Source organism: Monodelphis domestica, chromosome 3 (assembly GCF_027887165.1).
Source record: "Monodelphis domestica isolate mMonDom1 chromosome 3, mMonDom1.pri, whole genome shotgun sequence".
In the NCBI taxonomy this organism is placed as follows: Eukaryota; Metazoa; Chordata; class Mammalia; order Didelphimorphia; family Didelphidae; genus Monodelphis; species Monodelphis domestica.
This window is the reverse complement of record NC_077229.1, coordinates 19,529,271-19,542,178: the sequence shown is the minus strand read 5'-3', so window position 1 is coordinate 19,542,178 and position 12,908 is coordinate 19,529,271. Positions and strand designations below refer to the sequence as shown.

Genomic DNA, 12,908 nt, shown 5'->3' with positions numbered 1-12,908 from the left:
ACTCTTGAGAACTAACCCAAGAGACCTGGGTGCTGAGGCAAACTACTCAAAGTCAGGAGGACACTTAGGGCTTGGCCACCAGGAAGCCTGTGTCTAGAGAAAAGGCAATGGTTGCATCTGATCAGAGGGAGTGCCGGGTAGTGGAGGACCAGCCCGACATCACTAGTCCATCCTCTGAGCTTCCTACTATCTCCATGGCTCTCTGAACAGTCCTGGCTTTCCTCTAGGCCTGGGCTCCAAATGAATCTCAGACTGTCCTGGGTAGCAGGAGCTGTTCCAGCCCCTTCATTTCATAGATGGAAAAACTGAGGCAAACCCCAAGAGAAGGAACTCATCTAAAATCACTCTGGCCAAGGGCAGAACCAGTCTGCCTTAAGTCAGCAGGGAGTCAAGCAATAGTGTGAGAATGGCAGGGCAGACTGGGGTGAGAGGCACCATGAAGAAATACAAGTGAAAAAGGACAGTGCTGGCTACAGAGAGTCACTTGACCTCTCAGATCCTCAGTCTTTTCAGCTGTAAAATGGGGAGAATAATACCTAGACGACCTCACTATACAGGGTTGTTGGGAGAAAAGTGTCTCGTAAACCTTCAGGTGCTGCCATGAAAATGAGAGCTCGGGGGTTTCATCATCATCATCATCGTTGTTATTATTATGGGAACAGAGTGGGAACAGGTTGTCAGTGTGTGAGGAAGAACCCTCTTGGAGTGCTGAATCCAAGTCTTTGAGCCGTCATTCCCAGGGCACGAAGCTCTGCTTGGAGCCAAGGCCGGTTGGTGGCCGCGGGGTAACATGAAGCATTCTCCTAGGGATCAAGGGGGAGAACAGTGACGAAGATGAGGATACAGAGTACTTTGATGCCATGGAAGATTCGTCTTTCATCACTGTGATCACAAACCCTAAAAACACCAGGTACGTCTCTGCCCCTGCACCTAGCTGGCGTCACTGTACCAGTCTGCCCAGGAAATGGGTATCAGGTGGCACCAAAGGTTCTGGGTGCCAGGGAAGATTCCAGATGTAGGCAGAACAGGGTCAGTTGGATCCTGGGCCTGACCACACTGTTGTCTCAGCCTCTCTGAAGTATCTCCTCCTGTTTCTTCATGTTTAAAATGGGATTGAGGTTGGGGGGATGGGGGTGCCTCTTGAGCCTGGTGGTCCAGGAGCCCCTGAGATCCCTTCTACCTTTACTATTTCAAACTCTTTTTTCTAAAGTTGTGGGCTATAGCAGGGGGGTCATTAAAATCCAGAGGACACAAGGACATTGACCAACTGGGGGAGCATGGGAGTCCTCCTAACATAAAGGCCTCTCTCCTCTGAATTCTGATAGCCCCTTGTCTGGCTTGACTCTGACCACCCAGATTGGGAGCGTCCTGGTCTTGTCTCCTTTGTCTCCATATTCATTCACTGATCCTTGGTCCTCTAACCCTGGATTAAGCACCTCCTGTCTCCATATCCCCATGACAAAGGTAACCTCCATCCTACCTTTGAGTAGTGTCTCTCATCCTTTGTACAGCAGAGGTGAGGTGAAGCTAGATAGCTGAAGTCCCCTCAAGCCTCCAGTCTAGCTGGCTCCATCTGGCCTCCTCTAGGGGCTGGCGGAGTCCATGCTTAAAATAGCCATTTTCTATACCTGGGATTCTGGAAAGAGCTGACATAAGGGTCACCATAACGAGATGGTGACATGACAATATGCAGAGAGCTGTACAAATAGGATCTCACAACAACCCTGGGAGGCAGGGCTACAATTATCCCTATTTTGCAGCTGAGGAAACTGAGGCAAACAGAGACTAAGTGACTTCCCCAGGTCACACCCAGCTAGTCAGTGTCTGAGGTAGGATGAGAACTCAGCTCTTCCTTTCTCTAGATCCAGGACTTTTTCTTCATCTCGAATGGCTGTCTCCAGTAGAGTGAAAACTTCTCCGCCTGGCCCCCAGTACCTGTCATGCTTTCATCCCTTACTACGCTTGCTGGGATGGGTCGTAGGGAATTTGTCCCAGAGAAGAACATGGGAGGGCCTGTTGCGAGGAAGAGAGATGGAGCAGAGTCTGCCTGGGCCCCCAGAATCCTCCGGGGCCAGATCTCACTTCCACATGGGGAAGACATTGCTGTCAGAGATTTCCAGCAATGGAACAAGCGCCTCCTGGCCCAGAGGAGGACTGTCTCGGGACATCTGTTGAATTGGATAGTCAGGGGCGATGTAAGGGGGAGGACTCCATCCCTTCCACCCTGGCGATCTCTGAGCTGGCCCCCATCTCCAGAGGAGAACCTTGAAATGGCGGGGGCGCTTATGTTACAATTTGGATTCGTGTCCCTGCTGTCTCTACACCTCGACCACACTCTCCATTTTCCAACAGGGCCTCAGCATCACATCAGCCATGATTCTGCATTTCCAGCTTCTCCCCTCATGTGCACGAGCACATGGCCCACGGCCCACCCTGATGCCCAGCAGAGCATGCCTTTAGCTCTCATTACCAGAATCATCTCCGGTCACCACTCTAGAGCCTTGTGTTCTCCTAACCCAGTGAAGAAGAGACTAAGGATTGTTCTCTCCATTTCACAAGTGGGGAAACTGAGGCTGATGAGGCATCACAATAAACAATCCAAACTCCCAAGCCAGTAGGTTCCCACTATTCCAATTAATCTCATTGTCTTAGACACATTGGGCATCTGATACACATTTCAATGCCGGGCAGACAAAGGAATATTTTCTATTGATTTGAAAGTAGGCTGGAAGGAGGGGAGGGAGAAGGCCAGTCAGTCTGTTTGCCATACACTTAGGCAAGCTACCTGACCAGGACTGGAACAAGAGGCTGTTTCTGGCTGCTACAGGCCACAGAAGCTCGTCTCTCCCCGAGGTATCACTGCCAGCGGGGACAGAATGGCCAGAGCGCCTGGAATCTGAAGGGCCCAGGCTCCAGGCCCAGATCCTCCATGTGTGAACTGGCTGGCCCAGGGCATGTCAGCTTTCCCCATTTTACAGAGGAAGTCAGTGAATGACACAGAGAGAGTGTGGTAAGGCCCAGGGCAATAGAGATGCATGCATTAGATCTGGAAGGCAAATTTCAGTTCCCCAAAGAGTTAGCTTTTTATTTACTGTGTGCTTGTGTTTTTTTTTTTTTTATATCTCCTTCTTCCCACTGAGCCTCCCTTGTGTCCAAGAATCACAACAAAGAGAAGGGAAAAGCACTTCAGCAAAATAAGGCTGGTCTAACATGCATTATTCCACACCATGGCTCTCCACTTCTGTCAAAGAGAGAGGCATTTCTCATCTCCTTTTGGGAGACAAGCATCATTTAGCATTTGTTGTGCTCCTTCTAGGTGGGAATACAAAAATAAAGGATGGCTTAAGTCCAGCCCTACGGGAGCTGGTGTTCCAAAGGGGCAGGGTGGGAGTGGGACGTAAGGAGATCAGTATGCCAGGCAGAGTGCCAGGGTCAAAGGACAGGTACAGAGTGTTCTCAGAGCACATGGCAGGGAAAGAACATTCTCAACGAGGGGATCCAGGGAAAGGTCTCTGGAGCAGGGGCATATGATGAAGGTAGGGGGCCTGCCACTTCTCTCAGCCTCAATTTTCTTACCTGTAAAATGGAAATAATACTTGCCTACACACTAACTGTGTGACTAGAATGAAATGATTCATTGCCCTTTAAAGGGTCAGCAGCAAACAACTATATGTAATGTCACACCTTCAAGGATACCGAGTTAATGCAGGGTAGGTACTCCCTCTGCTGGGACAGATCACAGCTTCTCTGTCCCTTAATGCAGATGGTGTTCAAAGATGCTTGGACCATAGAGTAAGGGGTGGAAAAGACCCTGGTGGTCATCTATTTCCCACCCTGTCACCCCATGGCCAACCTTGTGATGTGTGTTGGTGCTCATCTTAGCAAGGTTGACCCTTGGGCAACAGACATAAAAGCCTCACTGGCCCAGTAGACCCCACAAGAGCTCTCCCTCTAGGGTTCTGGGCTTCCAGGGCTTCAGGCCTCCTCAAGGCCAACCCAAAACACTCAGGCCTTTCCCGGAGGAGCTCAGTAGGAAAATCACTGGGTTAAACTAGAGTGTCCAAGGACAGTCCAGTGTGTTGGGAGTCACTGAGTCTTTCAGACTGTAGAGCCAGGTCCTACGTTGCCACCTGAGCAATTAAAGGCTTCCCTCTGACCTTTGTGTTTTCCACAGAGCTGCTGAAGGTGGGAATGAGGCAGTTGATGAGTGGAATACAGAGGACAATGTGAGTAACCTGGACCAGAGAGGGTGGGTTCCCAGGGATGGGGGAGAGCATAAATGAGCCCTCAGAAGACTAGAAGTCAGGGCATATCTTGCCCCTGAAGTCAGAAAACATCAGGGCTCTTTTCCAAATTATCATGCCTGTCTGGAAAAGAGAAGGAAGCTGCCTCCACCATGGTCCTAAAGGAGAGCCAGAAGCTTCAGGGGATCGGGGGGAAGCAAGGCCCTGCCCAGGGGTCAGAACGTCTGGGCACAGCCCCAGAATGCTAAGCCCTCATCACCACGCAGGAGAAGAACACTTCCCCTAGACTTTCTCATAGCTGAGGCCCTGGTCCCCAGTGCCTCCTTCTGATTCCTTGGCAGGTGTTTGGGAATTCCTCGAGCATTGGGCATGTCCCACCCAAGACCAAGAAGAGGACAAGGATCCCTGACAAGCCTACCTACAACATCAATCTCTGGAGTATAATGAAGAACTGTATTGGCAAAGAGTTGTCCAAGATCCCCATGCCTGTACGTGAGTGGAGCCAGGCAGGGGTGGGCAGCTGGGGGGCCTACCTGAAACCACAAAATGAAAAGTAACCCCAAGCCTATCTGGGTAGCAGGGTGGCGAATTTGTAATAAGGACAAGAATATCACTTGGAAGGCTGACTTTTCCCTGCCACAGCCCTACGAGGCCTGGGGTATAAATACCATCTCCATTTTACAAGTAAAGAAACTAAGGCTCAAGGAATAAGTGGCTTGACAAGGGTTCTGCAGTTAAGTCCCCTTCAGTGCTGCTATACCACATTGGGCTGCTTCTCATTTGGGCAAAGCCTTCTCTTGCTCTTCTAGCACTTCCTACCAACCCTTGGGAGTTCCCTAAGGCTAGAGATCATGAGATTTAAAAGGACTCAGCACCCCCCCCCACGCCCACCATTTTAAAATGGACAAACCTAGAATCCAACTAGGGCAAGTAGGAGAGACAGAACATGAATTCAGGTCATCTGAGCCAGGTTAGGTGAGAGAGAGGCTATAGGGATGTTACTTATTCAGAAGTTTTATCTGCCAGAGGAGAGAAGCAGGTTACAAGAACTTGGGTGAACATTAAAGGAAGGAGGCAAAAATGGCAGTGATGTTTGTCAGTATTTTATCCTGGACATATACTGCATGCTGCAGGTCACCTGAACAGGAGATCAGGAAATAGATGACAAACCCACCCAAAACCAGAGTAGGTAGCAGCAGTAAAGACCTTGGGGTGATTCGCACTGTCTCCTGGAGCTCCTGCTTTGTCCAAAGCCAAGAAGAAAACAAGGTCTTGCCTAGCTTTGATAATCATTTGATCCTTCCAAAAGCAGAGGAGCTGCCAGAAGGAAATTCCATTCTGGGTCTGATTTTCACATCAAAGAGAAGCTGAAGCAGAAATGGTGGGATCTTATGGGGGAAGTGACAGCTCCATCTTGGGACTTGTGATACATGGGGGACAAAAGTTAGGAATGAGAGAGGAGAGGAAAGATTCCTTAACCTATAATTCAAAGGGAAAGCCATCCCAGGAAGAATGGAAAATTTTCCAGAAAAGGAATTTCTAAAGATGTACAAACAATTCCAGTGACCTAGAAAAGGGAGAGATATCTAAAGATACAGACAAGAGGTGTACAAGGAGCTCATTAACCCACTTAGATTTTTTTAATGAAATGGAAGTGAACATGTAGGTAGTGAATAATTGATACAGAAGCATGGCTGAGCTCTATTATAATCATGGCAAGAAGGCAAAATCATAGAGGAGCTGTAGGAGGGAAGGAAGGCCACGAATGAAAAAATCCTGGAGGGAGAGGAGCATTATTGGGGAAGAAAGAGTATGAATGAGAAGACAAGAGCCCTCATTCATAAGGCTATAGCATCAGTGAACTATGAGGAAGGGAAAGCAGAGCTATTCAGTTCAGACTTAGCTTGGTTTTACTCTAAAGATCGTGGTCTTTTGACAGGAAACAGTCAAAGAAATAACTCATAGGAAGTTAGTTTGCCAAGATCAGTGAGGAATTGGTAAGAAGGTACCTACCTGTCCTTGATGAGCTCAAGTCTGCTGGGCCAGGTTAACTACATCTTCAGGTACTGAAAGAACTGGCAGATGTGATGGCTCAGCCACAGTAGTTGGTAGGGGGAGAAGATGGAGTTTGCCAACGATAGGTCTGTGATCTGGACTTTGACTCTTGCCAGAACTTGAGAATATATTAGTAGAGGGATGCTTAATGAACATCTTTTTTAAAAAAGAAACCGTAATAAAGGAGCTTTTTCAAGAGTAGATTGTGGCAGTCTTGCCTTATTTCCCAAATGTGGATCAGAAGATACCATATAGTTTACCAAAGTATTTGGTAAAATCTCTCTGCAGTGCTTATGGAAAAAATAGAGATGTGTGGGAAAGACAGCAGTACATTCAACGGATTGAACGGCCAGAGCCCAGAGTAATCACTAATAGTGGTTTAATGTCAGCCTGAAGTCTCTGCTTGGCCCTGTGCTAATTAACATTGTTATCAATGGCTTGTAGATGGTGTGCTTATTAAACTTGCAAATGAAACATGGAGAGAATTAGCCAGTCCATCATCAGATAAGAAGCATGATTCAAAAAGATTTTGGCATGCTTGAACCCTGAACCAAATCCAGTTAGATGAAACTGATTACAGATAAGCTTACCCTTGAAGTTTTGCACTTGGATGAAAAAAATGAGTTGCTCAAGGACAAGAGGACATGGCCAGAGAACCGTTGTTCTGAAAGCACTATGTGAGGCCATAATATGACATGGCAGCCAAGAAAGCAGCCTAAGATAATAATGGTCCTAGGTGGTGAAAGAAAAGTAGCCTTCCTGGTCCCTCTTCTGCTGCTGCTGCTATGAAGAGGGATGCCTACTGGAGTCTCTAGTTCGGGTCTTCAGGCCACTTTTTAGGAAAGACACTGGTAAATGGAGACTATCCAGAAGAGGGCAAACCAGTATGATAAAGGGCCTGGGAATAGCCCACCTCACAAAAAGAGAGTTCCTGAAGGGATGAATTCACCTTATTCTGCTTGGCTTGGCAGATTTAGGAGCAATGAGTAGAAACAAAAAGGAGGCAAACATAGGAAGATACCCTGACAGGACGAACTATTCAGCAGTGAGAGGGCTGCCTGATAGCAGGGATCTTCAAGTTAAAAGCCACTCATCAGGTATGTGGTAAGAAAAGTTCTCTTTCCCAGAGTTGTTAGTACTAGAAGGAAACTCTGGGACCATCTCTCATTGGTCAAAGCACCTGCTAAATGCCAGAATCTGGGCTAGGCCTTAGGGTTACAGACATAAAAGTCAGAGGGGCCCTGTCCTCAAGGAGATTACAGTCTACAAACAGACCAGCTCATACCTGGAAAGGAACCCTTCATTATTCTCCCAAAAACGGCAAAGAAAAAGGACAGTAGATTAACTTATGACCAATTAATTTTGATGCAAAAATTTTAAAGATCTAGTAAAAAGACTATAGCAATATTTTAGAAATATATTCATTATGACTAAGTTGGATTTATGCCACAAATGTAAGAATGGTTCAACATTTAAAAATAAGAAACATTAATGATATTCAAATAAAAATATCTAAAACCATATGGTTCATCATTAGATACAGAAAAGGCCTTTGTTAAAAATTCAAAACTCATTTATGCTTAAAACTCTACAAAGCATAGACATAGAAGGACCATTTTAATATAATATATAGATCAAGGGGGTTAAACGACTGGCCCAGGGTCACAAAGCTAGGAAGTGCTTGAGAGAGACCAGATTTAAACCAAGACAAAGGAAATTAGAACAAATACTCATGACCAATCTCCATTTCCTAATGGGTAAGTCGTCATACTGCAATTGAGTAACAGTAATTAGAGTTGTTAATGGTAAGATAAATGGAAACCTAAACTCCTTTTTCACCTCGTGCCCAGCAAACTGACAGGGATAAAAATCACTGTGAAAGGCAGAGACTGCTTAAGCTGGGTATTGGAAACATTTCAGAAAGCAATTGGGAATTATACCAAGAAAGAGACTGCAATGTCCATATCCCATTGACCCTGAGACCCTGTTGCTCACTCTATACAACCAGATGTTCCTATCAGCACTTTTTGTGGTAACCAAGAACTGGAAATAAAGGTAGTGCCCATACACTGAAGAATGGCAAAACAAATGGTGGTACTTGAATGAATTGGAGGAGTAGTATACCATAGGAAACACTGACTGATGAATGCAGAGATGTCTAGAAAGATTCCTTTGCATTGATAGAGATTGAAGTTAGCAGAACCAGAAAAACCATATCATGATGACTATAATAATACAAATAAAAAGGACAAAAGTCTTTCTAATCATCCAGACCAAGCCTGGCCCCAGATAGGAACTTAATTGCTTCCTCCTCTCGTTGATTAAGAAGCTTCTATGTGGTGTGTGGAATTAGTGATATAAAGACAAAAACTGAGATTCACAGTCATGGCCAGTGTTCTGGTCAGCTTTGCTAAGTTGTTCTTTTCCTCATTCTTTCTTCATCTTACTTATAAGGGATGGTTTGCAGGGGAGGAAGATAAATATGTTTCATAAATGAGTGTTTTATTTAAAACAAAGTCATCAATAAATTTTATTAAATTTATTTTTAAAAAGACAACAGGAAAAAAGGAGTCTAAGAACTGCCTGATCCCAGTTCTCTAAAGATATATGGCTTTGGGGAAAGAGTATAGTGATAGGGAATCTTCACATTTCAGAAAAGCCAGGGAATCTGAGATATCATTAAGCATGAACTCCAGGTTTCTCTGTATAAAACATGGATAATTATATCTATAAAGAGATAACTGAGATGGCCTGGTACAGTGGAAGGAACCCTGGATTTGAAGTCAGAGGGCCTAGATTCAAAACCCAATTCCATGAAAGGTAGCTGTTGCTGTCTTTGTGACCTTGAGTAAGTCATTTAATCTTGTGGGTTCTCTGTTTGCCTGTCTATAAAATGAGGGACTTGGAATAGATGGTCTTAAAGCTTCCTTGCAGCCCCAAAATGCTTTGATCCTCTGATCCTAACAGTTGTCCAGGGATGGGGAGCTTACTTCTTAGTCCTGCATCCCATTGTTAGACAACCTGGTTAGAGAAGTGCCTTCAGCTCTTTATTTAGAAGAATGTCACATGGTAAACCTCAGTTCCCTTATCTGTAAAAGGGTAATAACTCTTGTGCTCCCTAGCTCACAAGGTTGTCATGATGATCAAATGAGATATCATTTAGAAAACACTTCAGCTATAAAGTGCTATAAGAATCCAAGTTGTTTTCCTTATCACTGTCACTGAGAAGTGTGTGTAAAATCTGGGCCCATTGCTGGTTATTACCATGATAAATGGAAAAGGAAAAATCTGGGCAAGTAGACTTACTCTTCTCACTAAGGCTGCCAGAGTGCTCAACATCTTAAGAAAAATTGTGTAGCTCCCCTAAAATGGATCATGGACCCTCATGAGCTATCTCTGGCAGAACCCTTCGTCAAAGTCTCCAATATTCCCATCAGCCACAGAACACAGGTGAGGCTGAAGCCTTAACTGGCACAATGAATGAAGTAGCGTCACTCTTGGAAGACTGACAGGAACCAGTTCTTCTAAGCAGGACTCTCTAGTGACCAGACAGATTAAAGTTTAATCCTCTGTACTCAATTAGAATAATGCCACCACAGACTTTAACAAAGATGACAGCGCGAGTTCATGGGTTGCAAGGAGGGTTCTGAGGTTTAGGTATGGAGTAGGAGTAGGACTAGGAATCTCAGAGTTGAGACTGCCATATCTGAACAATGCCAAAGGCTGCAGAAAAGTCGATAAGGAAGAGGAAAAGGCATTGGATTTAATGGTTAAGAGGTCATTAGTAAGTCAGGAGAGAGTTTCTGTTGAATGAGATCTGAAGCCAGACTGCAGAAAGTCGAAAAGAGAGATGGGGCACAGATTGTTGACAGCCTTCTCTAGTTTATCCAGGAAATGGAGAAGAGACACAGAATGAGAGCTAGCAGAGATGGAAGGATCAAGGGAGGATCTTTTGAGGAAGAGATGTGAGCCTGTTTATAGGCTCTATGGAGGCAGCCAAGAGTCAAGAGAGATTGAAGATAAGAGACTTGTGTGGGGCAATCTACTGGGCAAAGTGGTATGAAATAGAATAACTTGGGTATGTAGAAGGGTTTGGCAAGAAGAAAGGCTAGCTCCCAATGGGAGGCAGGGGTGAAGGAGGAGAGGAGTTGAGTGATGGGAAACGAAGAGAGGAGAGGGAGCTCTCAGTGAATGGCCTCAATTTTTTCAGTGAAATATGAGGCAAGTTTCTTAGCCTCTGATCTCTTGAAATGATGTTTCACAGTTATGACTTGGGATTTCATGATTAACTGACCCAAAGAATTCGTGATTCTTTGATTTATGAATTATGATTCTGTACATTGTATAGGTTTCTCCAAATTTGCTTCTTGTTCAGGACAGTATTTGGTTGGTTGGTTTTTAAACTCTTATTTTGTATCTTAGAATTGATACTAAGTGTTAGTTCCAAAGCAAGAGAACAAACAGCAAAGGATAGGCAGTTGGGGTTAAGAGACTTGCTCAGGGTCACCTAACCAAGAAGTGTCTAAGAGGATTATGTCTTCAGTATAAAGGCTTTAAGGTTTGCAAAGGAAACTACATCTCTGCCCCATGGCTTCCTTAAGTCTCAGCACAAATCCTTCCTTCTACAGGAAGCCTTTCCTGGTCTCCTTCATTCTATCCAATGTGATCCATCTATGGCTTGTTGTACCCTGTCCTCCCTCCCCCGTAGACTCCTTGAGGGCCAGGACTGTCTTAGCTTTCTTGTATATCCAGTGCTTAGTACAGTGCCTAGCACATACAAGACACTTAACAAATATTTGGTGGCTGACCATTAGACGTATGTATGCATGTATGTATGTATGTGTATACATATGTAGTGATTTGAGCCTCAAAATAACCCTGCAATGAGTAAGTACTATTATTATCTTCATTTTTCAGATGAAGAAACTGAGGCTTAAAGAGATGAAATGACTTTCCCGGTGTCACCCAACCAGTAAATTGTCTGAGGCTAGATTTAAACTTGGGTCTTCAGACCCCCCAGATCCACAGAGCTTTACCCAGTATTTTTGTATAATTAGGCACTTAGCATCCCTCCCAAGCTCTCTTGTCCCAGGGACAGGATACTCTGCCTAGCTAAGAAACACAGACTACTTTTTCCTCCCAGATGGATGACTATCCTAAGCCTTGCACTGCCTGCTGAGCTGCTCTTGGCCCTTGTGTTCTCTCTCCAGGTGAATTTTAATGAGCCCTTGTCCATGCTTCAGCGGCTGACCGAGGACTTGGAGTACCATGAGCTGCTGGACAAGGCCGTCAAGTGTGAGAACTCCACAGAGCAAATGTGCTTTGTGGCTGCCTTCTCAGTGTCTTCGTACTCTACCACCATCAACCGCATAGCTAAGCCATTCAATCCCATGTTGGGAGAAACCTTTGAACTGGACCAGATGGAAGAAATGGGCTTCCGTTCCCTCTGCGAGCAGGTAGGGAAACAGACCTCTCAGAAAAACACTTAGGGCCTCAGCCGATGGGGGGGTGGCATCCTGCTTTGGGGGCACCACTGAGGTCCCTTTGTAAACACACTGGAAACCTCCAGGCACATATAGGTGTGATGTGGTGTTCTTATTGCCAGTACCTATAAAAATCCTGCTAGGCTGCCTTATTGGGGTCTGGAGAAGCCTCCTGAACCAACCAGGAATTCCTGCTCAGGACTCCTTCCTTGAAGGCAGTGAAGTCATCACATCATATCAGGAACCAAAGCAGGGCTGCAGCAGCAGTGCTGAGTGTGAAATCCTCCCCATCTCTCTGCTTAGGTCCATGTTGAGGTGTCAGAGACAGTTTGGGAATGGATTCTTATTAGACTAATTAACACTGGCCCTGAATGAAAACTGTATTTTCTTGAACCATTCAGTCAGTGAAAGGAGATGACAAGAGCACTAATTAGAAGGGAACCAGCCTCTCCTTCTAGAGAGTGTGGCCGAACGCAGGGAAGATGGGCTAGAATGAAGGCCTCGGAGAAGGCAAACACAAGCATTTTTGGAGAAATCATCAGAGATCCCATGGCCAGTGAGCTAGAAGGAAGGAGAGGAGATCGAAGACATGCTGGCTCTGACACAGTCAGTGGCAATGCCCATCCAAAGTAGCAGAAGTTCCTGACCTTGCCAGAGGGCAGGAAGTCTGTCAGCAAACAAAAGGCACGTACAAGGGCTACAAGGAACAAGAAAGTGGTCCCAGATTATACAGTCTACATGGAAGGAAGGAAAGAGTAAGAATACTAGAAAGGACGGAAGAGAGCAGGTTATGAAGAACTTTAAATACCAGCCAGAAAGTTTTTTTGTTTTATCCTAGAGTTACTAGGGAATGGGGTTGGGGGGGGAGCATGGTCAGAACTGAACTTCAGGAAAAGCACTTGGACGTCTGTGTGGAGGGTGGATTTGAATGGGGACAGACTCAAGTCAGAGAAATTCGTTAGAAGCCTTTTGTGTGTGGAAGTAGGTATAATTGGTACTATGGAAGGAGAGAAAATTTGAAACTGAAAAACATTTTAAAGAAGATTGTTATAGTAGTTCAGGTAAGAGGAGGTGAGGCCTGTGAGATCCAAGAGGAGATGCATAAGAGAAATGTGAGGGTAAAAAC

The 12,908-nt window shown here is 45.4% G+C and overlaps 1 protein-coding gene across 9 annotated transcripts in view; it reads left to right on the top strand.

Annotated features, from left to right (window-relative positions):
• The window catches only part of OSBP2 (oxysterol binding protein 2), a 384,108-nt gene that overhangs the window by 353,016 nt on the left and 18,184 nt on the right, over positions 1–12,908 (top strand). For all 9 annotated transcript variants that reach the window (XM_056821479.1, XM_056821478.1, XM_056821484.1 and 6 more), the window contains 4 exons: positions 808–910; positions 4,175–4,226; positions 4,586–4,732; positions 11,510–11,755. In XM_056821479.1, coding sequence (XP_056677457.1) covers positions 808–910; positions 4,175–4,226; positions 4,586–4,732; positions 11,510–11,755 — 548 coding nt within the window. The remainder of the gene's footprint in view (positions 1–807; positions 911–4,174; positions 4,227–4,585; positions 4,733–11,509; positions 11,756–12,908) is intronic.